This window comes from Pongo abelii, chromosome 8 (assembly GCF_028885655.2).
Source record: "Pongo abelii isolate AG06213 chromosome 8, NHGRI_mPonAbe1-v2.0_pri, whole genome shotgun sequence".
NCBI lineage: Eukaryota > Metazoa > Chordata > Mammalia > Primates > Hominidae > Pongo > Pongo abelii.
Genome location: NC_071993.2, coordinates 75,167,100 through 75,195,070, shown reverse-complemented (window position 1 = coordinate 75,195,070; position 27,971 = coordinate 75,167,100). Strand labels below are relative to the sequence as shown.

At 40.4% G+C, this 27,971-nt stretch overlaps 1 protein-coding gene and 1 pseudogene across 1 annotated transcript in view; both read left to right on the top strand.

Moving 5' to 3' along the window:
• The window catches only part of KIFBP (kinesin family binding protein), a 30,933-nt gene extending 3,246 nt beyond the window's left edge, over window positions 1–27,687 (top strand). Inside the window, exons 2-7 of the mRNA XM_002820886.5 lie at window positions 11,133–11,231; window positions 15,727–15,806; window positions 16,412–16,595; window positions 19,508–19,592; window positions 21,554–21,669; window positions 26,245–27,687. Coding sequence (XP_002820932.2) covers window positions 11,133–11,231; window positions 15,727–15,806; window positions 16,412–16,595; window positions 19,508–19,592; window positions 21,554–21,669; window positions 26,245–27,120 — 1,440 coding nt within the window. The 3' untranslated portion in view covers window positions 27,121–27,687. The remainder of the gene's footprint in view (window positions 1–11,132; window positions 11,232–15,726; window positions 15,807–16,411; window positions 16,596–19,507; window positions 19,593–21,553; window positions 21,670–26,244) is intronic.
• LOC129047175 (mediator of RNA polymerase II transcription subunit 28-like) lies at window positions 3–9,445 on the top strand (annotated as a pseudogene).
• Window positions 27,688–27,971: the final 284 nt, after the last annotated feature.

The following is a 27,971-nucleotide window of genomic DNA, read 5'->3' as shown; positions in this document are numbered from 1 at the left end:
GAGCGAGCCCGGCCAGGCCGGCCCCTGTCGGCAAATGGCGAGGGATGGGGAGGAGCCCCTGCCAAGGCCAAGGGCAGACGTTGTAAGGCTCAATTCGTCCCCACGTTTTGGAAGCTCTGGACTGAGTCCCAGAGAGCGTCTGTGGTCTTCAAAAAAGCCAGTCTTAAGGACTTATTGCCTTGTAACTAGATCTGCCGCAGTCGTCCGTCCCCAAACTCCGTGTCCACCCTCGTCGCCCACACCAACATCGCTTGCTGCTGCTTCACTTAGACGTGGCGATGCATTGGTGTCCGAGACCCTCCTACATCGTCATGCGCTTTCCTCTCCATCAGTCCAACTCCTGTTCATTCTGTTAAGAAAATCCAAAGTAATTTAAATCTTAACGTCTCAAGGAAATGACAATGACCGGAGTACATTCTTTTTTGGTTTTGTTTTGTTTTTGTTTTTTTCTTAGAGATGGGGTCTCACTGTGTCGCCCAGGTTGGAGTTAAGTGGCACCATCATAGCTCATTGCAGCTTCCACCTCTTGGGCTCAAGCATTCCTCCTGCCTCAGCCTTCATAGTAGCTGGAACCACAGGCGCATGCCACCATTCTTGGTAATTTTTTAAATTTTCTGTAGATGGGGGTCTCACTATATTGCCCAGGCTGGTCTTGAACTCCTGGACTCAAGTGATCCTTCTGGCTCACCTCAAAGTGCTGGGATTACAGGCCTGAGCCGCTGTGCCTGGCTCGGAATGCATTCTTAATTCAAAATAAAATGTCCAAAATTTTCAGCTTCCTTTCTTACCAAATTCATTTGTTTGCATCTTAGGGAATTCTTCCCCATTCTTGAAAACCTATCTCAAGAATCACTTCCTTTAGTATTAATAACTTTCTTGGGACCATTTTGGGCCAAACTGATCTCTCCTTCCTACCTTTGAATTCTTATAATACTTTTTGTTTCCCGTTTATATGGTACTTGGTTTATTAAATAAATCTGGGCAGGGCACAGTGGCTCCCATCTGTAATCCCAGCATTTTGGGAGGCCGAAGTGGGAGGATGGCGTGAGGTCAGGAGTTCAAGACCAGCCTGGGCAACAAAGTGAGATTCTGTCTCTTAAAAAAAAAAACCAAAAACCCACAAAACTAGCCAGGCGTGGTGGTACACGCCTGTAGTCCTAGCTACTGGGGAGGCTAGGCTGAGCTTGGGAGGCTCACTTGAGGCCCTGGAGGAGCCATGATCATGCCACTGCAACTCCAGTCTGGGTGACAGAGCAAGACCTTTTCTCAACAACAACAACAAAATCCACATCAATATTCTAAAGTAATATTGGTCAACACCTGTGAAAAGAAGGGATGAAAAAAAGAAAAATACTTTAAAAAGTTAAAATAATATTGAGATAGGTGAACATGGATGTTTATCACAGCAGTGTTGATTATTAAAGAAGGAAAATCGCAGGGCTGAGGCAGGAGGATCGCTTGAGCCCAGGAGGTCAAGGCTGCAGTGAGCCAAGATTGTGCCACTGCACTCCAGCCTGTGCAACAGAGTGAGACCCTGTCTCAAAAAGCAAAGAAAAGGAAAACAATATAAATGTCAGTAGGAATATGATTAAATTCCATTACATCCAAACAGAAGAACAGTACACAATTATTAAAAATAATAATTTATATTAACAAAAATTGGCAATATGAAGAGAGAGGGAGAAGACTATAGGCCATGTTTAGAATTATGTAGAAAAGGACGGGTGTGGTGGCTCACACTTGTAATCCTAGCACTTTGGGAGGCTGGGATGAGATGATCACTCGGGCTTAGGAGTTCAAGACCAGCCTGGGCACATAGTGACACCTCGTTGCTACTAAAAATAAGAAAAAAAAAAATTATTCCAGGCATGGCTGCTTTGCTAGGCAGTATGTTCTTTGGGCAGCCATCGGGGCCCTGACCACAACTGGGGCTCTGGGGCCAGGCTTCCCTTACTTACCAGCAGCTCCGGGGGCTCTGAGACCTTCTAACAGTACTTTGGTGGACGACGTGGAGTCATCTTTCCAGACTTGCTTTGCCTCTCTGGTAAGTCAGGACTATGTCAATGGCAGCAATCAGGAAGAAATTGGAACTGCTGTTGATCAGTGTATACACAAGTTTCTGGATATTGCAAGACAGACAGAATATTTCTTTCCTACAAAAAAGATTGCAATTATCGTCCAGAAACCAGAGCAAGTTATCAGTGAGGATGTCGATGTCTCCAAACTAAGAAATGAATAACATTGGAGACACGCACTGGTCCAGAAGCACTTGACAAAGCTAAGGCATTGGCAGCAAGTGCTGGAGGTCATCACGTGCAGTACAAAAAGCTAGCCGACATCCGTCAAGGCTCCTTGGTCTACCTTGAGCAGGCATTCAATATCCCTGCACTTCTGAAGTGCACCTGAGCAAAAGGGTAAAGGCTGTGGGCCTGAGAGTGGGCTGGTGTGGGAGAGCCCCATGCAGATGGTTTGCCACACATCCCTTCTCGTAGACTTGGCATTTTGGAAGAACTCTTTGACAGAGAATGAGTTGATTTTAGTTTTATGCTCCCACCTAAAATTTTGTCACTATTTTTATAAGATGTTAATTTCTTGAGTACTTTATTTATAACATGCCTGTACCTTGGGTAAACCAAGTAAACTTTTTGTCTTAGGCAAAGTTTAGACTGTTCGTATGATGATACACTTGCTTTTTTATGTGGGGTTTTTTTTTTTTTTTTGCTTGTGTTTTATTTTTGAGACAGACTCTTCCTCTGTTGCCCAGGCTACATAGCAGTGGCACCTTCGCAGCTCACTGCAACTTCCACCCTCCTGGCTTAAGCGATCCTTCCACCTCAGCCTCCCAAATAGCTGAGACCACAGGTGCATGCCACCATGCCCAGCTAATTTTTGTATTTTTAGAGAGACGGTGTTTCACCGTGTTGCTTGGGCTGGTCTCGAACTACTGAGCTCAGGCAATCTACCCACCCCAGCCTCCCAAAGTGTTGGGATTACCAGTATGAGCCACCGTGCCTGGCCTTTTAAAAATTTTTGCATGACTTTTCATCTTTTTATGTGTGTTTCCCATTTGTTTGATATGAGGGAAAAATTTCTAATAGCTTAAGAATCAAGAGGATGGGGATTTTGGTTGTAGGCATTTTATAATAATTACCCCTTAGCAGTGGTGTAGAAAAATAGGTAAATTTTTTTCTGTTTCAAGACTTAAAACTACCTCAAGAAGAACAATCTAATGCAACAGTATTTGTAATGCTTCCAGAGGTCTCAGTTGAGGAATTTTTTTGTAAATGGGTTGGAAGAAGATTAAAATATCCTGGGTTAGTGTAGTAATATTACGGTAGGATCCTTAGGTTGATGCTGACTTTTGTTTGGGGTAAGTTTATATTTTGTGTGGTGTTTATTTACTTTTTTTGAAGAGGAGGATGTAGTAGGAGCAGTGTTACAAATCAGTTTAAGTAATGGAGTAGACCCTGTTGTCAGTAGAGCATAGGTGAGTTATAAGGGCTAAAGCTTGCTCTGATGGTCTCTTTTTGTTTTGTTTTCTTTGCTTTTATCTTTTTTGTTTTACATTTGGGGAGGGGAGAGATTTTCCATTAAGGAAGGTTATTGCTAGTGGATTTGATTCCAAGGGCCTGGGGTATCACAGTAGGGTTGGGGAGGGGCTGCAGGGTGATCCTTGGCTACTGAACCTCCACAAAGAGCATGTGGTGCCCCTGTCCTTTGAAGATAATTTACTCTCTTTTTAGTTTTGCAGGCCACCTCAGATTCTCTGTTGAATTGCTGTTAAGAAATACAGACCAGTGTTGTTTCTGGGCTCTTGTTGGGTGAGGTTTTCCTGAGTTTTATGTCTCTTCTTAGTTCACATCGTGTTACCCAGAACACATGCTTCACTGTCTTCTGAACAGGCAGTACTCCTGTGGCTCTGTGTCTTGGCTCGTTTAGTTTTCTTCAGCCTTGAAGGCTCCTTCCCACACTTACTGACATCCACTCATGTTCCTGGTATGACCTGGATTGCTGCCTGGTCCCTGCAACCTCCCAGTGCCCTTTCTGCTGCATTCCCAGAGCACAGGACTTTTCTCTTTTCTACTGACCTTGCTTGGTTCTCCCTTGTGGGTTAGTAATTTCTGTCTGTCTCTTTGCCCCTCACTAATTGTTCATCCATGAGAATTAGGTATTATTCCTTTTAAATATACAGGGACCATATAGTCTTTATCTTTTATACATGATACTTATTACTCAATTTTGTATGTGCAAGGTATCTGGCACATGGACCTGTGATTAGTAGCCTGAGGTCAACAAATCTTAGTTAGAATGCATAGGTTAAACAAAGCTTTTTTTTTTTTTAATTTAATTTAATTTTATCTTTATAGAGATGGGGTCTCACTATATTGACCAGGCTGGTCTCAAACTCCTGGCCTCAAGTGATCCTCACATCTTGGCTTCCCAAAGTGCAAGGATTACGGGCATGAGCCACTGAGCCCAGCCTAAACAAAGCTTTTAAAAGCTCCTGCAACCTCAAGGTTGTTAACCTGGTCATCTCATGGTAATTAGAAACTCTGATCGGCTGCTTTAGATTTCTTGATTAAAAACCTAAATAAACTGATTAAGTTTTAGGCATTCTTTCAAAGGTTTCTCAGTGAAAAGATTGGGAACTATTCTATTTGGTGCTTTGTGAAAATATTTTGAATTAGTATATGTGCCAGTTATTGCCATTTCTTAAGTCCAAAATGTTTTTCTGGTCAAATAAATAGCAGTTTTTCAAAAATAAAAATTAGCTGGATGTGGTGGCATGCATGTGTAGCCCCAGCTACTCAGGAGGCTGAGGTGGGAGGACTGCTTAAGCCTGGGAGATCAAGGCTGCAGTAAGCTAAGATGGTGTCACTGCACTCCAGCCTGGGCGACAGAGTGAGACCCTGTCTCAGAAAAAAAATAATAATTCGTAGAATGATCCTGTTTTTGTATAAGACTAAGTATACACACACACACATATTTACATTATATATACACATATAATAAAAAGTTTATATACATGTGAATATATACAAATACGTATATATGTGTGTGTATATGGAAGAGTTTTGCAAGTATCAGTTAATGGGAATTCATGATATTCTAACTGCTTTGTCTTAATCTGGTGTCTTCTCCTTGGGGAACTGCAGAACTTGGCTCTATATTATTTATCAAAAGAGATTGATATTACATTAGATTATCGAAAGAGACTTCTGTCTTCTCTGGGTTCCAGGTGACTTAGGAATAATTTTTATCTGGTATTCCTTCTGATTCTTGTTATCACCAGTACACACTGGCACTACCATCTTGATTACTTCACTTTAGTAAAATTTCCTAGGAAATTAGTAGATTGCTGTCCCCACTCCAGGTTATATACGCATAGGAGTACTTTTTGTTGTTATTGTTCACAGATTCATTGAGTTGCAATTGGCATATAATAAACTGCACATATTTTTAAGGGTACGGTTTGATGAGTTTTGACATATGTATTTATACCTGTGAAACAATCACTGCAATCAAGATACGAACATATCTGTCACCACCAAAAGTTTTCTTGTGCTCCTTTGTAGTCCCTCCCTCTCTGCTATATTCTTTTCCTCCCTTCTGCTTGCCCCCAACCCTGCATTTTGTAGAATTTTATTTTATTTTAGAGACAGGGTCTTACTATGTTGCCTAGGCTGGCCTCAAACTCCTGGGATCATGTGAACCTTTCACCTCAGCCTCCTGAATAGCTGCGACTATGTAGAAATTTTATTTTTGGAGACAGAGTCTGGCTCTGTCACCCAGGCTGGAGTGCAGTGGCGGGATCTCGGCTCACTACAACCTCTGCTTTCTGGGCTCAAGCCATCCTCCCACCTCAGCCTCCTAAGTAGCTGAGACTACAGGGTCATGCCACCACGCCCAGCTAATTTTTGTATTTTTTGTAGAGGCAGGGTTTCGCCATGTTGCCCAGGCCTCAAGTGATTCGCCTGCCTTGGCCTCCCAAAGTGCTGGGATTACAGGTATGTGCCACTGTACCCAGCCTACATAGAATTTTATATAAATGAAATCATATTGTATATACTCTTGTTTTGGTATACCTTTTTTCCACTCAACATCGTTATTTCATTCTGTATCTACTGAGCTGATCGTGTCTTTTCATTTTCAGTCTGTCAGTAGGGTGGATTACATTGATTTTTGTAAATGTTAAACTAATCTTGCATTCCTGGGATAAACTCCATTTGGTCATAACGTATTGTCCTTTTTATATATTGTTGAACTGAATTCACTAAATTTTTGTTTAAAATCTTTGCATCTGTGTTCATGAAGGATTTCAGTCTGTAGTTTTCTTGTTATATCTTTGGTTTAATATGAGATGGGAAGTGTTCTGTCCTTTTTTCTGGAAGTGTTTGTGTAGTGTTGGTGTTAAACTTCATTACATGTTTGGCAGAATTTACCAGTAATACTTTTTTAGCTGTTTTTATTTTATATTTTACTTTTCTCCTTACCTAGTTTGATAGTGGCAAGGATATGATATGTGAAAGATGCAAGACCTTCCATTGTAGCTTTTCTACCCTTAGTAGGATTTATATTGTATTTAAAGAATAATTCACATAAAGGCTGGGCACGGTACCTCATGGCTGTAATCCCAGCACTTTGGGAGGACGAGGCGGGTGGATCATTTGAGGTCAGGAGTTTGAGATCAGCCTGGCCAACATGATGAAACCCCCTCTCTACTAAAAATATAAAAATTAGACAGGTGTGGTGGCAGGTGCCTGTAATCCCAACTGCTCAGGAGGCTGAGGCACAAGAATCGCTTGAACCCAGGAGGCGGAGGTTGTAGTGAGCCGAGATCATGTCACGGCACTCCAGACTGGGCAACAGAGCAAGACTCTATCTCAAAAAAAAAAATGGTAATAATAATTCAAATAAAATGTCAATAGTGGTTATCTCTGTGGAGTCAAGCTTTAAAAAAAAAATCCAAGACACCAAACCTAATTTAATTTTAAAAATAAAGGTGGGCCGGGTTTGGTGGCTGACGCCTGTAATCCCAGCACTTTGGGAGGCTGAGGTGGGTGGATCACCTGAGGTCAGGAGTTCAAGACAAGCCTGGCCAACATGGCAAAACCCCGTCTCTTCTAAAAATACAAAAATTAGCTGGGCGTGATGTTGGGCGCTTGCAATCCCGGCTATTCTGGAGGCTGAGGCAGGAGAATAGCTTGAACCTGGGAGGTAGAGGTTGCAGTGAGCTGAGATTGCGCCACTGCACTCCAGCCTGGGCGACAAGAGGGAAACTGTCTCAAAAAAATAAATAGGCTGGGCGTGGTGGCTCACGCCTGTAATCCCAGCACTTTGGGAGGCCGAGGTAGGTGGATTGCCTGAGGTCAGCAGTTCGAGACCAGCCTGGCCAACATGATGAAACCCCGTCTCTACTAAAAATACAAAAATTAGCCGGCATGGTGGCGCACGTCTGTAATCCCAGTTACTCAGGAGGCTGAGGCAGGAGAATCGCTTGAACCCAGGAGGTGGAGGTTGCAGTGAGCCAAGATTGTGCCACTGCACTCCAGCCTGGGCAACAGAGTGAGAGACTGTCTCAAAAAATAAAACAAAAAATATTTTGGCCAGGCGCAGTGGCTCATGCCTGTAATCCCAAGACTTTGGGAGGCTGAGACTTGAGTCCAGGAGTTTGAGACCAGCCTGGGCAACATAGTGAGACTTTGTCTCTATTTGAAGAAAAATAAAATAAAAGTGATTTGATCATTCCACTGGAACATAGCACTTTGGTCTTCTGGCTTTACAAAATATATCCATTGTATATATATATTTTTAAGTGACTTGATCAGTCCTCAGTATCCAGGACTATAGGTCATACTGATAATGTTTTGAGATTGGATAGTTCTCTCCTCTATGTTACTTATGAGGTCCTTTCCAGGACCTCATTAAACTACATAAGTAATAGAGGCTTGACATAATAGAGGACCTTATTAAACCTCATAAGTAATAGAGACTTGAAGAGTGATATGGTTTGGCTCTGTGTCCCCACTCAAATCTCATGTTGAATTGTGATCTTCAGTCTTGGAGGAGAAGCCTGGTGAGAGGTGACTGGATCATGGGGGTGGATTTCCCCTTGCTGTTCTCATGAGATCTGGTTGTTTGAAAGTGTATAGCACTTCCCCCTTTGCTCTCTCCCCTTCCTGCTCCAGCCATGTAGGATGTTTGGGCTTCCCCTTCACCTTTTGCCATGATTGTAAGTTTCCCGAGGCCTCCCCAGCCATACCTCCTGTACAGCCTGTGGAACTGTGAGCCAATTAAACCTCTTTTCTTTATAAAGTATCTAGTCTCAGGTAGTTCTTTATAGCAATATGAGAATGAACTAATACAAAGGGCTCTGCCTTCCTAATAACTTGCTGATTATAATTTCCTGATCTTAGACCTACAAGCCACCTTTTCCTTACTTTTTAGTTCAACTTATTTCTCCTTTGATGATAGACAGTGCTTGGGAAACTCCTTTGACCATGACACCAGTAAGCCCCACTGCAGCACACTGCAACTAACCTAGGTAGTCTAGAGACTCACCTAGTACCAGAAACTGGTTAGTCACACTCTATTTTTGGGACAGGGTTGTGTTTGGCCTGCTATATCCAGGGTAGACTATGCCACAGAAAGCAACAATTCTTGGTATGTGACAAATCTGAAACCATGAAACCATGATTGTAAGTTTCCCGAGGCCTCCCCAGCCGTACCACCTGTACAGCCTGTGGAACTGTGAGCCAATTAAACCTCTTTTCTTTATAAAGTATCTAGTCTCAGGTAGTTCTTTATAGCAGTATGAGAATGGACTAATACAAAGGGCTCTGCCTTCCTAATAACTTACTGATTGGTCATGTTACATGTTAGTCAGGCTGGTCTTGAACTCCTGACCCCATGATCTGCCCGCTTCAGCCTCCCAAAGTGCTGGGATTACAGGCGTGAGCCACCGCACCCAGCCCAAAAGATTTTTAAAACAAAATGTATGATATAGTAATATATATGCTTCTTTATTAACACATTATATAATGTGTCTAATATCGATGATGATTTTAAAGTAATGATGAGCATAAATGATATTTTGAGATATCAGCAAACTAGCATAATAGAAAGGTTTTTTTTTTCATTTCTGTTGTTCACAAAGTCCCAGGTCCTATAATACTGCTACAATTTATTTCCTGTGTTCATAATGAAAATAAATGCTGTATTTTAATAGGAGATTGGTGAAAAGAAATTTGTATTTTTTTCCCTGTCCAAATTCATGGACTCTGAATTCTCTTTATGGATGCCTTGGGGATCCTTAGACTTGAGGTTAAGAATTTCTACATTAAAAACTTCCTTTTCTAGTGGCAAAAGATGGTAGAAGGCCAGCCTCAGAAGTATCCTTGTGCCTGAAGGACTGACTATTCCAAGGGAAGTGAGGTAGACTAACCCTACTACATACATATATATATATATATATATTTTTTTTTTTTTTTTTTTTTTTTTTTGAGACAGAGTCTCAATCTGTAGCCCAGGCTGGAGTGCAGCAGCACGATCTCGGCTCACTGTAACCTCCACCTCCTGGGTTCAAGCAATTCTTCTGCCTCAGCCTCCCAAGTAGTTGGGATTACAGGCGTCTGCCACCATACTCGGCTAAATTTTTTTTGTATTTTTCAGTAGAGATGGGGTTTCACCATGTTGGCCAGGCTGGTCTCGAACTCCTGACCTCAAGTGATCTGCCTACTTCAGCCTCCCAAAGTGCTGGGATTACAGGTGTGAGCCACTGTGCCGGGCCCATATATATAATTTTTTTGGTTTTGGTTTTGTTTTTGAGACAGAGTCTTGCTCCATCACCCAGGTAGGAGTGCAATGGCACGATCTCGGGTCAGTGCAACCTCTGCCTCCCAGGTTCAGGCAGTTCTCGTGCCTCAGCCCCCCAAGCAGCTGGGATTACAGGTGCACGCCACCACTCCTGGCTAATTTTTATGTTTTTAGTAGAGATGGGGTTTCACCATTTTGGCCAGGCTGGTCTTGAACTTCTCGCCTCAAGTGATCTACCTGCCTCGGCCTCCCAAAGTGCTAGAATTACAGGCGTGAGCTACCACGCCCGGCCTATTTCTTTTTTTTTAAAAAAAAGGTCTCTGGAAGAGTGTAGTATTTTGAAGGTATTATATGTTTCTGATCCATCTTTGTCTAATATCTCAGAAATCTCAGCATGACTTAGCTGATTGTTCCTTACTCAAAGGCCCACATCATATTGTTGACCTGCTGGGGCTCGCAGTAATACTTGAAGACTGGGACGCCGGGAGGATCCATTTCCAACTTACTCTCATGGTTGTTGGCAGGATTCAGTTCCTCACAGGCTTTTTGATTGAGGGCCTCAGACTGTTGACCTCTCTCATTTCCTTTCCATATGGGCCTCTCCATAGGGTGGCTCACAACATGGCAGTTGGCTTCCTTAAGAAAGAGCAGGCAATTGACCAGGTGCGGTGGCTGAAGCCTGTAATCCCAGCATTTTGGGAGGCTGAGGTGGGTGGATCATGAGGTCAGGAGATCGAGACCATCCTGGCTAAAACGGTGAAACCCCGTCTCTACTAAAAATACAAAAAATTAGCCGGGCATGATGGCAGGCGCCTGTAGTCCCAGCTACTTGGGAGGCTGAGGCAGAATGGTATGAACCCGGGAGGCGGAGCTCACAGTGAGCCGAGACCATGCCACTGCACTCCATCTTGGGTGACAGAGCAAGACTCCGTCTCAAAAAAAAAAAAAAAAAAAAAAAGCAGGCAATAGATAGCATCCAAAATGGAAATCAAGGGTTTTGTTAACTAATCTTGGAAATGACTTTCCATCACTTCTGTGATAGTCTAGTCGTTAGAAGCACATTACTAAAACCAGCCTGTACTCAAGGGGAAGAGGTTACATAAGAGCATGAATACCCTGAAGCAGGGATCATTGGGGGTTAATTTTAGCAGCTATCTGCTGCTATACATGAGGTCAGTATCATTGTGAATAATTAATTCATTGGTAATCCAACTCTACTATTTGGTTGGTTGTAAGTATTGACTTTAAAACTATGAAAGTTACTTTAATTGGAAGTCTTATATGATTGTTTGTTTCTCTTTTTCTTTATTTTCCAGAATAACCTGGGTATCTTGTGGTCTGAAAGAGAAGAAATTGAAACTGCACAGGCTTACCTAGAGTCATCAGAAGCACTATATAATCAGTATATGAAAGAGGTATATTACATGTCAGATAAGTTTTAAGTTTTGATTGAAACTAGTCAAGAATTGATAGTAAGAATCCCTCATTCGTAATATTGGTGTGACTCTTCACTGTGCCCTAGAACTTCTCTATAGAGCTATCTGGGAAGTCACCTAATAGCTGAAATTATTGCGTGTTAAAGACTTCAGGGTTTTAAAAAAATAATCCTTGGATAGGACATAATGGCAACCTAGTCTAAATACAATTATAAAGGAAATATTATTCTAGTGTTATCCTAAAATACTATTTGCATGTTTTTGTATTTATAATCTAAACATTCTATTTTAGTTTTCCATGAAAATAGCACTACTTGAAGGAAACAAGAACTACTATAACAAAACATCTGAAATCTTTGAAGCAATGGTTCTCAAATGTTAGCACCCGTCAAAATCTGGAGAGCTCGTGAAAGCACAGCAGACTGGGTATCCAGGCTCTGATTTAGTAGTTCTGGGGTGGGGCTTAGGAATTTGCATTTTTAATAAGATCCTGCATGGGTGATGCTTAAATGCTGCTGGTCTAAGTACCATACTGTACTTTGAGAACCACTGCTTCAGGGCAATGGTTTTTCAATGAATTTTTTTTTTTAACCCATGAAACACTTCAGAAAATGCAGCATATAAAAATTGATTGAGTTACTCTGGTTAAGCAGGTTAGAAGGACCCAGAGCCCAATCCACTACAGATTCTTCCTCCTCCCCACTGCAGTAGCACAAAAGAGATGCTGTAGAACTTTTAGGGGTCTGGGGAGCCAACATTGAAAACTCTCACTTTAGGGGTCACAGCCTGCAAAGGTGACAAGTCACTGTGTTACCATCTGTTTCCTTAATAAACTTTTTTTAATCTGAAAGGGAGATTATCAGGCACAATGTTTTCTTGTGGATTACTATTTGTCACAGCTGTCTGCTTTAAAGATCCATTAATACGGCTGAGCATGGTGGCTCATGCCTGTAATCCCAGCATTTTGGGAGGCCAAGGCAGGTGGATCACTTGAGATCAGGAGTTCGAAACCAGCTTGGGCAACATGGTGAAATCCCATCTCTACTAAAAATACAAAACAGCAGGCGTGGTGGCGCACGCCTGTAGTCCCAGCTACTTGGGAGACTGAGGCAGGAGAATCGTTTGAACCTGGGAGGCAGAGGCTGCAGTGAGCCGAGATCACGCCACTGCACTCCGGCCTGGGTGACAGTGAGACCCTATCTCAAAAAAAAAAAAAAAAAAAATCCATTAATAAAGTGCTTTTATAACATTAAAAAACTTGAAATAACATTAGATATCACATAAAAGAGACTAAACATACAAAATTATGTTTGCTAAATTCATGTGTCAGAATGCTTGACTGCAAAAGGATATAAGAAGCTCGGTATGCCTGTAATCCCAGCACTTTGGGAGGCTGAGGCTGGAGGATCACTTGAGCCCAGGAGTTTGAGACCAGCCTGGGTAACACAGGAAGACCTCGTCACTACAAAAAATTAAAAAATTTGCCAGATGTGGTGGCACACACCTGTAGTTTTAGCTACTTGGGAGATTGAGGCAGGAGGGTCGCTTGAGCCCAGGAGTTTGAGGTTGCAGTGAGCTATCATCGAACCACTGTATTCCAGCCTGGGTGACAGAGCAAGATTCTGTCTTTTTTTTTTTGAGATGGAGTCTCGCTCTGTTGCCCAGGCTGGAGTGAAGTGGCGTGATCTCGGCTCACTGCAAACTCTGCCTCTTGAGTTCAAGTAATTCTCCTGCCTCAGCCTCCCAAGTAGCTGAGATTATAGGTACCCGCCACCATTCCCAGCTAATTTTTGTATTTTTATAGAGACTGGGTTTCACCGTGTTGCCAGGTTGGTCTCAAACTCCTGACCTCAAGTGATCCGCCCACCTCAGCCTCCCAAAGTGCTGGGATTACAGGCATCAGCCACCATGCCCGGCCTCGCACCTTGGCATTTTAACTTTCTTCCTGAAGTACTAACAAGAGCAGAGTGCCACAAAACCAAATAGAGATATTAGTCTACCCTTTCTTGCTTTTAGGCTCACAGTCTTGTATGTGAAATTGTTAATTTAAAATGTAAAGTCTGAGGCCAGGCACAGTGGCTCACGCCTTTAATCCCAGCACTTTGGGAGGCTGAGGTTGGTGGATTGCTTGACATAGAAGTTCAAGATCAGCCTGGGCCACATAGTGATACGCTGTCTCTACAAAAACTAAAAAAAAAATTAGCTGGGTGTGGTGGTGTGTGCTTGTGGTCCCAGCTACTTGGGGGGCTGAGGTGGGAGGATGGCTTGAGTCCGGGAGGTCAGTCCAGGAGGTCAAAGCAGCAGTAAGCGAGGATCCTGCCACTGCACGCCAGCCTAGGTAACCAAACAAGACCCTGTCTCAAAAATAAGTAAAATAAAATGTAAAAGCTGAGTGCGGTGACTTACACTTATAATCCCAGCACTTTGGGAGGCCGAGGTGGGAAGATTGCTTGATGCCAGGAGTTCAACACCAACATGAGCAACAAAGCAAGAACCCGTCTTTACAAAAAAAAAAAAAAAAAGTTACTGAGCATCAATAGTATTTCATTAAAAATAGTATTTATATGGAAACATAACACATACAGTGAAATTCCTTGTGCTTAGTTGTACCTCTGTTTCAGTTAAGAGACTGATTTGACTGTTAATATTACCTATGACATGTGAAAGCCATAACAGTGAAGTATGTACATAAAATAATATATTGATTAATTCCCCTCATCTAGACAGGGGTAAGCATGGTAAGCAGCCCTCGGAATTGTTGAAGAGTTCTCTGAAGAATTACTTATCTATTGTGTTTGCGTTGGGCCTTGCTTCCTGTCTTAGTTGTTTTTACTTTATGTGAATCCCAGGAGCCCACGTTGTGATGCTTTTAGTGTTTACATCCAGAATGTAAAATCATATTTTTATGAAAAGCATTGTTCCTTTTTGAGTTTAATGAATTCAGTTAAAAGCAAGAGTGTGTTTGTAGATGGGACTATCCTCATAGAAGTAGAATGAGGGAGAGGTTAGGTAGTTCTGCTCTTTTGGAAGACGTAAGAGGGGGGTTGTAAGTGATTTATAAATATTAACTCACTTAATCCTCATGAGATAGATACTGTTATTACCCTTATTTTACAGATGACTAAACAGAAACACAAGAGATCAAGTGACTTGCCCAAGGCAATAAATAATGGAATCTGGTTTTAATGTCCCTGTATTGAAAGGGGGTAATACACTTTTGTTATTTCCTTGAGAAAAAAATATTAGAATAAATATTAAAATCTCTCATTTGATTTTTATTAGTGGTCAGTTTAGAATAGTACTACTGTAGAAATATATACATTTTTCCTATTTGTTTTGCTTATGCATGTTTTTAAAAGAGCCCTTTTACCAGACAAAATTGCCATTTGAAATACTTAAAGAGGGGTCGGGCACAGTGTCTTACACCTGTAATCCCAGCACTTTGGGGGGCCGAGGCAGGTGGATCATGAGATCAAGAGATCGAGACCATCCTGGCCAACATGGAGAAACCCCATCTCTACTAAAAATACAAAAATTAGCTTGGGGTGGTGGCACATGTCTGTAATCCTAGCTACCCAGGAGGTTAAGGCAGGAGAATCGCTTGAAGCCGGGAGGCAGAGGTTGCAGTGAGCCGAGATCGCACCACTGCACTCCAGCCTGGCGAAAGAGTGAGACTCCATCTCCAAAAAAAAAAAAAAAAAAAAACGTAAAGAGGCTGGGCACATTGGCTCATGCCTGTAGTTTCAGCACTTTGGGAGGCTGAGGCAGGAGGATCACTGGAGGCTAGGAGTTCAAGACCACCCTGGGCAACAGAGCAAGACCCCCATCTCTAAATAAATAAATAAGAATTAAAAAAAGAAAAAATACTTCAAGAATTATATATGTCTAAAAGCAGATTGGTGGATTTTTTGCATATTTGCAGTTTAACTGCAACAACAGTAAAATTTTGTCAAATGTGAACTTACAGGGTATCTTTTATTTGTTTGACTCAGATTTTATGGTTAAGAAAATTACTTGTTGAGCCGGGTGCAGTGGCTCACGCCTATAATCCTAGCACTTTGGGAGGCCAAGGCAGGTGGATTGCTTGAGCCCAGGAGTTTAAGACCAGTCTGGGCGACATAGCGAAACCCTGTCTCTGCAAAAAATATAAAAATTAGCCAGGACTGGTGGTGCACACCTGTGGTTCCAGCTACTTGGGAGGCTGAGGTAGGAGGATTGCTTGAGGTGGGAGGATCGGGAGACGGAGGTTACAGTAAGCTGAGATTGTGCCACTCCACTCCAGCCTGGGTGACAGAGACGCTGTCTCAATAAATAAATAAAAATTTAAAAAACAGAAAATTACTTCTTGAGTAACATAAAAATGAACTAGGAAAAAATGAAATGTATTTGGCTTGTAGAAGTTGATTTCTCCAGGTCCTCCAGAAGAGGGCACTTGGTGTTTACATTAAAGAGCTTTTGTTTTTCTTAATTGTAGGTTGGGAGTCCTCCTCTTGATCCTACTGAGTGTTTTCTTCCTGAAGAAGAGAAACTTACTGAACAAGAGAGATCAAAAAGGTGAGTAGGTATAGAAATCAGCCCTTGCAAATATTTCCACATATCATAGATTAGTGATTGTTCAAAAAGGCACTTATAAAGGTTATAGAATGTGGATTCTGACAGGAGTAAAACCTCCATTTACCACTTACTTGTTACGTGACCTTGTTCAAACCTGAGACTCAGTTTCCTTATCTGTCAAATAGATACACTAAACAAATCCAACTCAAAGGGTTGGTGGGAGGATCAAAATAAATATATATGAAATTTACTTATAAAACGTAAACCATGGTCCGGACACGGTGGCTTACACCTGTAATTCCAGCACTTTGGGAGGCTGAGGCGGGTGGATCACAAGGTCAGGAGTTTGAGACTGGCCTGACTATTATAGTGAAACCCCGTCTCTACCAAAAATACAAAAATTAGCCAGGCACGGTGGCAGGCGCCTGTAGTCCCAGCTACTCGGAAGGCTGAGGCAGGAGAATTGCTTGAACCCAGGAGGCGGAGGCAGTGAGCCAAGATTGCGTCACTGTACTCCGGCCTGGGCAACAGAGCGAGACTCCGTCTCAGAAAAAAAAAAAAAGGTAAACCATTACACAAATATTGGTTTATTTTTTTCTTTACAGATTTGAAAAGGTTTATACTCATAACTTATATTACCTAGCTCAAGTCTACCAGCATCTGGAAATGTTTGAGAAGGCTGCTCACTATTGCCATAGTACACTAAAACGCCAGCTCGAGCACAATGCCTACCATCCTATAGAGTGGGCTATCAATGCTGCTACCTTGTCACAGTTTTACATCAATAAGGTAAGCTTCTTGAAGTAGTTATCTAACAGAGTACCAATAGTGAGTATAAAAATAGAACCAGTAGTACCTTGAAAATACTATCTTTTAAAAACAGGTAGCTTGTATTTGATGATGTACAACTGAACCCGAAAATGCAGCCCATTTTGCCCATGTACTACAATTTTGTAGCTTTTTGTTGTATGAATTATTTTGAGTTTTAAAATACCGAGTTTTATCATTGTTTTACATGTTACCTAAGACCAATTCTTTTTTTAACATAGGCACGCTATCTCAACTCATTTTAGTGAGATGTTACCTTAAATTGCAGATTTTACCTTGTAGATAGCTTTATCTTTATGTAATGGTAATCTCATAACTCTGAGAATTTGACTGAGGAAGTTGACTGTTAAATGTGGGCTTTGATAAAAGCATGTGACGCATTTCAGTTATTTTTCAGAATTAACTCTGTAATAATTTTTTAATGTTGGAAATATATCTGCTGAGTTCCAAAGTTCTAGGTCTTTATACCATACTTCTTTTGGATTGTTACACAGGGACAATGTTTTTGAGCTTCTTAGTTGTTTATCAGAATTTCTCATAAAAATTTTAAAAAGCATTGCTCACATCATGTTGGTGTACTCTTAATTGACCCATTTATTCCTTTAATCCCTGAGAGTTTTTAATGCTAAAATAATTTTACACCACCTTTTCTAACCAGATTTTCCTATTAATCCTTAATAAGACATCTCGGCAATATAAATTACTTTTATTTATATTTCGAATTCGCACCTCTCTGAAATTTTGGTAATTCTCTGCTTATCAGAGTTCCTTCTTTCATCTCTCTGGTAACTGCTGCCTTATCCTTGGGCCTTTATCCTTTTTGAGCATTTCGTTAGCGTTGGTTCTGTAAATGCGCCCGATGATTAAAGTATTGTCCCACAGAATTTCATTCAGAAAAGCTATTAGCAGGAGAGAAAGGGCTGTGGTGACTGCAGCATCGCTTCTAGGACTTTGGTCTAAGATCAAGTGTGTAAGTAACGCTACTGCATATATCAGAGCATTCAGTTAACTAATTCTCATGAATCCATTTCATTGTCCTCATCCAAAGTGTTATCCAGTGCCTCTGCTTGTGACGTCTTTTTTACAGCTGTTGGAGGCCCATTATTCATTCTGTTTAGCAACTTTAAAATTACATATTCACTGTGACTTTAATTTATACTTAAAACTCCATGGATATTGGCAGTACTAAGATATCTAGATATTAAAGTGTGATTAAAATTTAAAGTTGTTAAGCATTACTTACGTGGAGCATGCAGTAATTTTCATGATATCTCCCACACCCTGCACTTTTATTTTTTTACCAAAATCTTTTTTAAGTTTTTGTTGAAACCAACTAAGTCATGTTGCAAAAAGAGGGATTTGAACCATGTTTTTAAAAATGCAATTGTCATTTATATCATTGTCATCTTCATCTGATTCCAGTGATGAGGTTTTGCTCCTTGGTGAATCCCTACCTGGCAGCTGCTAAAGTCCCACATTTACCAGCCACCTAGAGGGCATAAGACACTCACTGTTCTAGCAGTGGTTGCTCACAGGGAGCCAATCTGGACAAAGCTGAAATGACGATAATGATTAAGGGATCGGATTATAGAGAGATAATTAAAGTTTCATTATATAAACTCATTATATAACTTTCTTTTGGCTTTTAAGATTTAACACATTTTTATCTATAGATGTTGCTGGGCTAATACTATACGTGTCCAGCTATTCTCAAGATGGCTTCTGAATTTGCCATAATGGAAAGATACATTTAATGCTGCAATTTTAAAGTTATAGCCAACCATTTAAAGCCTTTCAGGTATTACTAATATTAAGTAGACATTCTATTTAATGAGGGTGGCTTCCAACTAAAAGTTGGACTTTAACTTTGAACTTCTGCTGGGTGGTCCTTTGACTTACATGACAAATACAAAACGTTTCTATTAACAAGGAGATCTCTAATTGTTTGAGAAGTTTGCCATGCCCGGAATTGAATTATGAAGTCTTCAAGAGTGTTGGTAAAGCAGTTCCATAAGGTTAATCTGTGGAAGTCTGTTGACTTTAAAACTTGGTGGGAAGCCTTATTGTATGTAAAGTTTAAAGATTTTAGAACACAGGAATATCTTCTTACCTGAATTTATTCTATTTGCCTTTGTATAGTAGGATATAAAAGGGCTCTCTAAACCTAATAAAAATTAAATCCTCAAGCTGGGCAAGGTGGCTTACATCTATAACCCCAGCACCCTGGGAGGCCAGGGTGGGAGCATTGCTTGAGGCCGGGAGTTGGAGACCTGTTCAGGCAACATAGAGAAACCCCAGAATTAGTCAGGCTTGGAGGCTAAAGGTGGGAGGATCCCTTAAGACCAGGAGGTTGAGGCTGCAGTGAACTATGATTGTGCCACTGCACTCCAGCCTTGGGCCAGAGTGAGACCTCTGTCTTGTAAAAAAAAAAAAAAAAAAAAAAAAAAAAAATTCAGTCCTCTGACACAATGTAAATAGTCTAAGAATTTATTGTGCATGGGATTTTGGTTATTTAGACCGAACCTAAAGGACTTTTTGAGATAGTTTAAGTCTAGGATGACAGCTATTCCTGTATATCTATTGATTATATAAGGAGAGCTAACTTTCAGTTGGCAGTTGTCTTTCAATCTGAGTGGATTATTATTAAGAGTTTGGGGGCATTAATATTTTAACCTTTGAGGTTACATTTTAACCAGATAATATGATAATATATCTTTTATACCTTCTGAATGATCTGCAACTCTACAGGGCCTCCTTTGTAGTATTTTTATCTGATTTTATACCTTTTCCCATATTAAAAGAAATTATGCAAGTATCAGTTGCAAATAAAGCTATGTGATAGTTGCATTCACTGTTGTTTATTTCCCCAATAGCTATGCTTTATGGAGGCCAGGCACTGTTTATCAGCTGCTAATGTCATTTTTGGTCAAACTGGAAAGATCTCAGCCACAGAAGACAGTAAGTTTACCTTTGCATGTTTTACATAGCTTTTAAAAAAAAGTTTTATTTTGAAATTATTTTAAACTTTTGAAAAGTTGCAAGAACAGAAGAGCTATCATATGCCCTTCTCCTAAATGCACCAATTTTTAGTATTTTCCTTGCTTGGAATCAAATTTTATTTTTCTCTCTGAACCATTGGAGAGAAGGTTACATACATTAGGCTCTTTTACCCTTTCATACTTCAGTATATGTTTCCTAAGAAGAATATTTTCTTACATAATCATAGATCATTTATCAAATTCAAGAAATGTAACATTGGCCAGGCATGGTGGCCCATGCCTGTAATGCTAGATTTTGGGAGGCCAAGATGGGAGGGGCCAGGAGTTCAAGACAAGCCTGATCAACATAGTGAGACCCCATCTCTATGTCTTTAAAGAAATTAAAAAAAAAAAAGTAACATTGATACAATTCTTTTATCTACACTGCATATTTCTATTTCATCAGTTGTTGCCATAATATTCCTTCTAGCATTTGTTTGCCAGTACTGGATTATACGGTTCAAGATTGCATAATGCATTCAGTTGTCATATCTCTTCAGGCATTTTTCATCTGGAATTGTTCCTCAGCCTTTCCTTTTCATCACTTAACATTTTTGAAGAATATAGGCCAGTTATTTCATAGAATTACTGCCAGCTGGGATTTGTGTGATGTTTCCTTATGCCATGATTCAGATGATATATTTTTGGTTGGAATACTACATGCATAAGCGATGTAGCCAAATACCCATCTTTTTAAGTATAGTGTTTCCTTTAGTCTTAGAAAATCACAGTTAACATGTGTCTTTGAGTCATTTAACAGGTTTTGTAATAAGTTCATCATTTTCTTTAAAAATAGTTTGATTCTATTACTCACTGTTGAACAGTTTCCAGCCTTCTTACGATGTTTTGGATTTTGAAACATCTTGTCTTCCTTACAAATGGACATTCTAATTGTGGATCTGAAAAATGCAGAGACTCTTAAGAGCTAAAGGAATGTACATTATCAAAGTAAATAGTTGCTTTCTCCCCTAATATATTAACTACATTAATTATAGATTAGTTGAAGTCTAAGAGGCACTTATCTCAAAAAATGAATAAAAACTAAATTGCTGAGATATTATTTAATAATTCACTTTATTTAAAGTAATATCGTAAGATATTATTTTGTTTTTACTCTTCAAAATAGCTGAAAAAATGACAGTGTCCAGTGTTTTCAAAATGTTCTTATTGAGCATTCTCATATATTGTTGGTTGGCGTATTTGTTGAAAATAATTTGGCTGTATGTTGTGAATTATTTAAAATTGTGTAAACTCTTTTACTCAGTAAATTCCACTTCTAGGAACCTGCCCTAAGGAAGAAATCCAAAATCCAGACAGATTTTTGCACAAATATATTCATGTTTCGAGTTTAAAAAAATGTGTGTATGTGTATAAACTTTACAAACCTTTGTGTTGACAGCTGACTTTCAATAGATTGCAGCAAGAAAGCTGCTCTGCTATGTATGACACTCTGACCCAGAAGCAGGTCATCTGAATAGTTTAGCACCAGGTTCTCCACAACCATTTGTTGTGTGACATAGAGGTTTTTGTGATAGTAAAGAATTGGAAACAACAAATTCCAGGTTAGAATTAGAAGAATGGTTAAATAATAGAATATCTATTTAATTGTATATAATGGTGTACTTAAAAATGAAGCTAAGAGTTGATAATGATGTGAGTAAAGTGTTTGTGGTATGAGAAAGAAATATGCAAAAATAATAGTGAGTGCTTCTGGGTAGTAGGATTTGGGGGGGATCTTTCTTCCCTTTTCCCCAAGCCCCCTGCTTCAGTAAAGATCTGTTACTCTTATAGTCAGGAAAAAGTGATATTAAAAAAACTACAGTACCCAATGAAAATTACAGTTGTGACCCTTAACTTAAACAAATCACATGTATATTTTAGCTCCTGAAGCTGAAGGAGAAGTGCCAGAGCTTTATCATCAAAGAAAGGGGGAAATAGCAAGGTGCTGGATCAAATACTGTTTGACTCTCATGCAGAATGCCCAACTTTCCATGCAGGTAATGCAGTCAGAAGTTGCCTTTTTCTTTCTTAAATGAGGAAATTGTAAGTAAAAACTCATAGTGGGGATTGTGCTCATTGGGGTCACATTGTGTTTAATATGAAAGGTGTGTAGAATGTTTTCATAAATATTTCTTTCTTGGTTTTAAATCGTACTCTTCGAATTGCTTGAATCCGGGAGGCAGAGGCTGCGTGAGCCGAGATTGGACCACTGCACTCCAGCCTGGGCAATAGAGCGAGACTCCATCTCTAAATAAATAAATAAATAAATAAAATAAATCTTACTCATCATTCAAGGCCTATCTTAAATACTACCTCTTCCTTGAAGACTTTTCTTTGGTTAGAATATAAGCTTCTTGAGAGCTGGGAACGATATCATATTCTTTTTTTTTTTTTTTTTTTTTTTTTAAAGACAGGCTCTTGCTCTGTTGCCCAGGCTGGAGTGTGGTGGCATGATCATGGGTCACTGCAACCTTGGTCTCCCCGGCTCACGCAGTCCTCCCACCTCATCCTTGGAGTACAGGCGTGTGCCACCATGTCCAGTTAATTTTTAAATTATTTTGTAGAGACTGGCTCTCACTATGTTGCCAAGGCTGGTCTTGAACTCCTGGGCTCAAGTGATCCTCCCGCCTTGGCCTCCCAAAGTGCTGGGATTACAGGTGTGAGCCACTGTGCCTGGCCTAACTAATCTTTTTTTTTTTTTGAGACGGAGTTTTGCTCTGTCGCCTGTGCTGGAGTGCAGTGATGTGATCGCAGCTGCAACTTCTGCTTCCTGGGTTCAAAGGATTCTCCTGCCTCAGCCTCCCGAGTAGCTGGGATTACAGGTGCCTGCCACCATGTCTGGCTAATTTTTGTCTTTTTAGTGTAGATGGGGTTTCACCATGTTGGCCAAGCCGGTCTCGAACTCCTGACCTCAAGTGATCCACCCATCTCGGCCTCCCAAAGTGCTGGGATTACAGGTGCGAGCAACCACACCTGGCCAAGCCCTTACTGATCTTTATATACTTCTCAGTGTTATCTTACACACAGCATGGACTTGATAAAATCTAAAAGGGTAGACTTTTAAGAAATAGCTCATGTAATAGTTCAAAAATAGAAGCAGAACTGATGGCAGTGAAGAGCATGGACTCGAAATACACTAGGTAGGTATGAACTCCAGCTCTGCCGCTTCGTAGCTATGTCTTTGTGGCAATTTACTTAATATATTTTTGCCTCTATTCCCTCACAAGTAAGTTGGAGATAATAGTACTTAATACTGTTGTTATGAGAGTTAAATCAGTATATATTAAGGTCTCAGAAAAGTGCCTGAGACATACTAAGTCCTTAATAAATGTTAACTACCATCATCATTATTAATTTATGCCCAATCCTAGTTTCTAACCACTAGGGAGGATAATAAAATTAATCATTTAGATGTGATATACTAAGTGTAGATACATAGGAAGCTTTCCTGGGGGATTCATTGTGCTTTTGTTTTTTTATATTGTGTATTAAAGTATGATAATTTTTTTTTTTTTTTTTACATGGGACTCTGCTTGATAAAAGTATAATAATCTTTAGTGGTTGTATTAGTCCGTTCTCACACTGCTATAAAGAACTACTTGAGGCCAGGTACAGTGCCTCATGCCTATAATCCCAGCACTTTGGGAGGCCAAGGTGGGTGGATCACTTGAGCCCATGAGTTTGAGACCAGCCTGGACAACATGTTGAAACCCTGTCTCTACCAAAAATACAAAAAATTAGCCAGGCATGGTGGTGTGCACCTATAGTCCCAGCTACTGGGGAGGCTGAGGCAGGAGAATCACTTGAGCCCAGGAGGCAGAGGTTGCAGTGAGCCAAGACTGCACCACTGCACCCCAGCCTGGGTACTGCACTCCAGCCTGGGTAACAGAGTGAGACCCTGTCTCAAAAAAAAAGAACTACCTGAGACTGGGTAATTTATGAAGAAAAGAGGTTAATTGACTCACAGTTCCTCAGGCTTAACAGGAAGCATGACTGGGAGCCCTCAGGAAACTTAGAATCATGGCGGAAGGCAAAAGAGAAGCAAGCATGTCTTACCATGGTAAGCAGGAGAGAGAGAGAGGGCAAAGGGGGAAACGCCACACACTTCAAAACCATCAGATCTCATGAGAGAGCTCACTCACTACCACAGGAACAGCAAGGAGGAAATCTGCCCCCAGTGATCCAGTCACCTCCCACCAGGTCCCTCCTCCAATTTGATGTGAGATTTGGCCAGGGACACAAATCCAAACCATATCAGTGGTAAATAATATAGAACCTTGTGAAACTACTAAATGAAAGAAAACCAAACAAACCTCAACACATCAGAAGCATAGGTCTTGAAAAGATGAAGATAATTTTAGAGGTCAGAGGGTAAAGAGGAGGCATATTAAGGAAACACAGGAAGTAGGGAGAAGAACTATGGGGCTTTATGTCTAGAGAATTTGGAGCCAGGAAGAGCTGTCAAGTTTATTCTGGTCAGGTAAAGAAAGCTGGAAAAGGAGGGTTGCAGGGACTATTGGAGCAAAACAGTAGGCTAATTTAAGAAAGCATCCTAGAGAGAACATGTAAATAAACAAGCAGCCTAAGAAGGAAGGAAGTATACAAGATTTAGAGACCTATGATCTACATTTGAAGTAATTGTGTCAAGCAAAATGCACTATGATTTGACCCTTACCTTTCATTTAGTTGATGTTTCTAGTCTGGGAACTTAGAACTTCATCACTTGGTTAGTTTAAACTCATATATTTGCCATGCTACTAAATTACTCAGATTTTCCTTAAACCCAGTTTTGTTTTTTGAGATGGGGTTTCTGTCACCCGGGCTGGAGTGCAGTGGCATGATCTCCGCTCACTGCATCCTCCACCTCCCTGGCTCAAGCAATCCTCCTACATCAGCCTGCCAAGTAACTGGGACAACAGGTGTATGCCACTGTGCCCGGCTAATTCTTTGTATTTTTGTTAGAGATGATGTTTTACCATGTTGCCCAGGCTGGTCTTGAACTCTTGAGCTCAAGCGATCCACCCACGTCAGCCTCCCAAAGTGCTGGGATTACAGGTGTGAACCACTGCACTCACCCCTGACTTTCTTTTTTAACCTTAACTTCATCCTTTATCATCTGTATATTTATCTGAAAGACCTTCTTTGGTTCAAGCTTTAAGACATACACAAATTTATTCAATTAAGTATTTATGTATGCCAACCCTGTGCTAGTCATTGGCTAAGGATACTATGATGAACAAAAATGAACCTAGCCTTTGACTTCATGTAAAAGTACAATTTTGTTAAGTTCCACAAAGGAGAGACACATGATATGAGAAGGCACAATAGGAGGAAATAACAAGCAAGCTCCGGGGATGAGTAAGTAGGAGTTACCTAGACTGAAGAAAAGAAGGCGCACCATGTCAAAGAGCTAAAGCAGCACGTTTAGAAGTTCTGTGGCATAAGGGAGGATGATATCAGAAGGGATGGAGCAAAGGCTGTGAGGTCGGAGCTGAGGGAGAGGGAGTGTGATATAAGCTAAAGTTAGAGTTAGAAAGGGGCTGGAGCAATCAAGGCTTTGAAGCATTGTTGTCTTCATCTTCTGAGCATTTGGAAACCTTGAAGGGTTTGTGGAAAGATCATTGGTGAGACAGTGTCAAGTGAAAAGAAGAAAAGGCCTTGGGATCTATTATTTATTTTTATTGGCCAAGAAGAGCTTACCCTATTTCTTAACCACCTTAGTTATTCTTTCTTTTTTTATTTCCCCCCCCCCCACCCCCAAGAGGTAGAGGAGATAAAACTTTAACTAGGAAGGTAGATTTAACTCTTTGTTCACTTTGATGTCTTTAAGAGACCTAGAGCATTTCTCTCTGATATATTTCACTAAATAACTAATAGCATAAACATGGTAGCATTAATCTTAATGGCATCCTTTTGAAACATTTTTATGATGTAGATTACAGTCTTTTTGTTTGTTTGTTTGTTTTTTGAGATGGAGTCTTGCACTGTCACCCAGGCTGGAGTGCAGTGGCGCAATCTCCACTCCCTGCAACCTCCGCCTCCTTGGTTCAAGCGATTCTCCTGCCTCAGCCTCCCAAGTAGCTGGGATTACAGGCGCCTGCCACCACGCCTGGCTAATTTTTTGTGTTTTTAGTAGAGACAGGGTTTCGCTATGTTGGCCAGGCTGGTCTTGAACTCCTGACCTCGTGATCCGCCTGCCTTGGCCTCCCAAAGTGCTGGGAGTAATGTATCACATGTATATAATGTTTCACAATTCCCAAAGTACTTTTACATGTAGCATTTATCTTATTGGAAGGAGTAACTGTAAATGAATTTCGGTTCCTCAGAATCAATGATATGTAAGCAGCTTGTCTATTTACATACTTTTTTTTTTTCACATTTCTTGAGTTTTTAATATAATTGGAAGAAAGAAAGAAGTTTTCAAAGGTGTTTAAGATTATGATACCCTTCTAAACCAGGCTGGAAAGTAAGAGACTTCTCTTTTCTAAAAAACTCTGAAGTTTGCTTTAATATTATTTAACAGCAGGAGGTGAGTGTCCTACTTAACCATAATTTATTTTTTTTTCCTTCAGGACAACATAGGAGAGCTTGATCTTGATAAACAGTCTGAACTTAGAGCTTTAAGGAAAAAAGAACTAGATGAGGAGGAAAGCATTCGGAAAAAAGCTGTGCAGTTTGGAACCGGTGAACTGTGTGATGCCATCTCTGCAGTAGAAGAGAAAGTGAGCTACTTGAGACCTTTAGATTTTGAAGAAGCTAGAGAACTTTTCTTATTGGGTCAGCACTATGTCTTTGAGGCAAAAGAGTTCTTTCAGATTGATGGTTATGTCACTGACCATATTGAAGTTGTCCAAGACCACAGTGCTCTGTTTAAGGCGCTTGCATTCTTTGAAACTGACATGGAGAGACGGTGCAAGATGCATAAACGCAGAATAGCCATGCTAGAGCCCCTAACTGTAGACCTGAATCCACAGTATTATCTGTTGGTCAACAGACAGATCCAGTTTGAAATTGCACATGCTTACTATGATATGATGGATTTGAAGGTTGCCATTGCTGACAGGCTAAGGGATCCTGATTCACACATTGTAAAAAAAATAAATAATCTTAATAAGTCAGCATTGAAGTACTACCAGCTCTTCTTAGACTCCCTGAGAGACCCAAATAAAGTATTCCCTGAGCATATAGGGGAAGATGTTCTTCGCCCTGCCATGTTAGCTAAGTTTCGAGTTGCCCGTCTCTATGGCAAAATCATTACTGCAGATCCCAAGAAAGAGCTGGAAAATTTGGCAACATCATTGGAACATTACAAATTTATTGTTGATTACTGTGAAAAGCATCCTGAGGCTGCCCAGGAAATAGAAGTTGAGCTAGAACTTAGTAAAGAGATGGTTAGTCTTCTCCCAACAAAAATGGAGAGATTCAGAACCAAGATGGCCCTGACTTAATCCTTGTTTTTAAAGAAAGGAAATGTGCAATATTGAAGTGATCTTTTTCCCTAGTCAAACAGGCCCAATTCCATTGTGATATTTACCTTTATAGCCAGGTGAGTGCAGTTTGAACTTGAGATACAGTCAACTGAGTGTTTGCTAGGATCCTAAGGAACATAAAGTTAATTAAAAACTTACACCTAATTATGTAAATTGCCTTGTTAAAGACATGTGATTTGTATTTTAGATGCTTGTTTCCTATTAAAATATAGACATTTCTACCCTCAGTTTCTAAATGTAGATTATTTGTTGGCTGGTACTTGATAGATTCCTTGTAAGAAAAAATGCTGGGTAACGTACCTGGTAGACAAGCCTGTTAATATATTAAGATTGAAAAAGTAACTTCTATAGTTACTCCTTCTAAAATATTTGATTTCCTAAATTCCCCCCACCCAAAATCTTTCCCTTTTGAAAATACTAAAAACTAAGTTATGTTATTATTAAGTGTAAAATGGTTTGTCTTAATTATAGGAGAAAAAGGCCTTGTTGGAAATAAAATAAACTGACTTATTTCACTAATGAAAACTTCCATTTCTTCTTTTGTTTTCTTGTGAGCATTGGTTTTATTTTTTGATACCTCAAAGATATTAGCTTATTTGAAGCTAGAGAAGAATATTTCTTCAATAACATTGCACAGTTAGAAAACATTAAAATATCATTCATAGGCCAAGTGCTGTGTCTCATGCCTGTAATCCCAGCACTTTGGGAGGCCGAGGCAGGCGGATCCCAAGGTCAGGAGATCAAGACCATCCTGGCTAACATGGTGAAACCCCGTCTCTACTAAAAATAAAAAAATTAGCCGGGTGTGG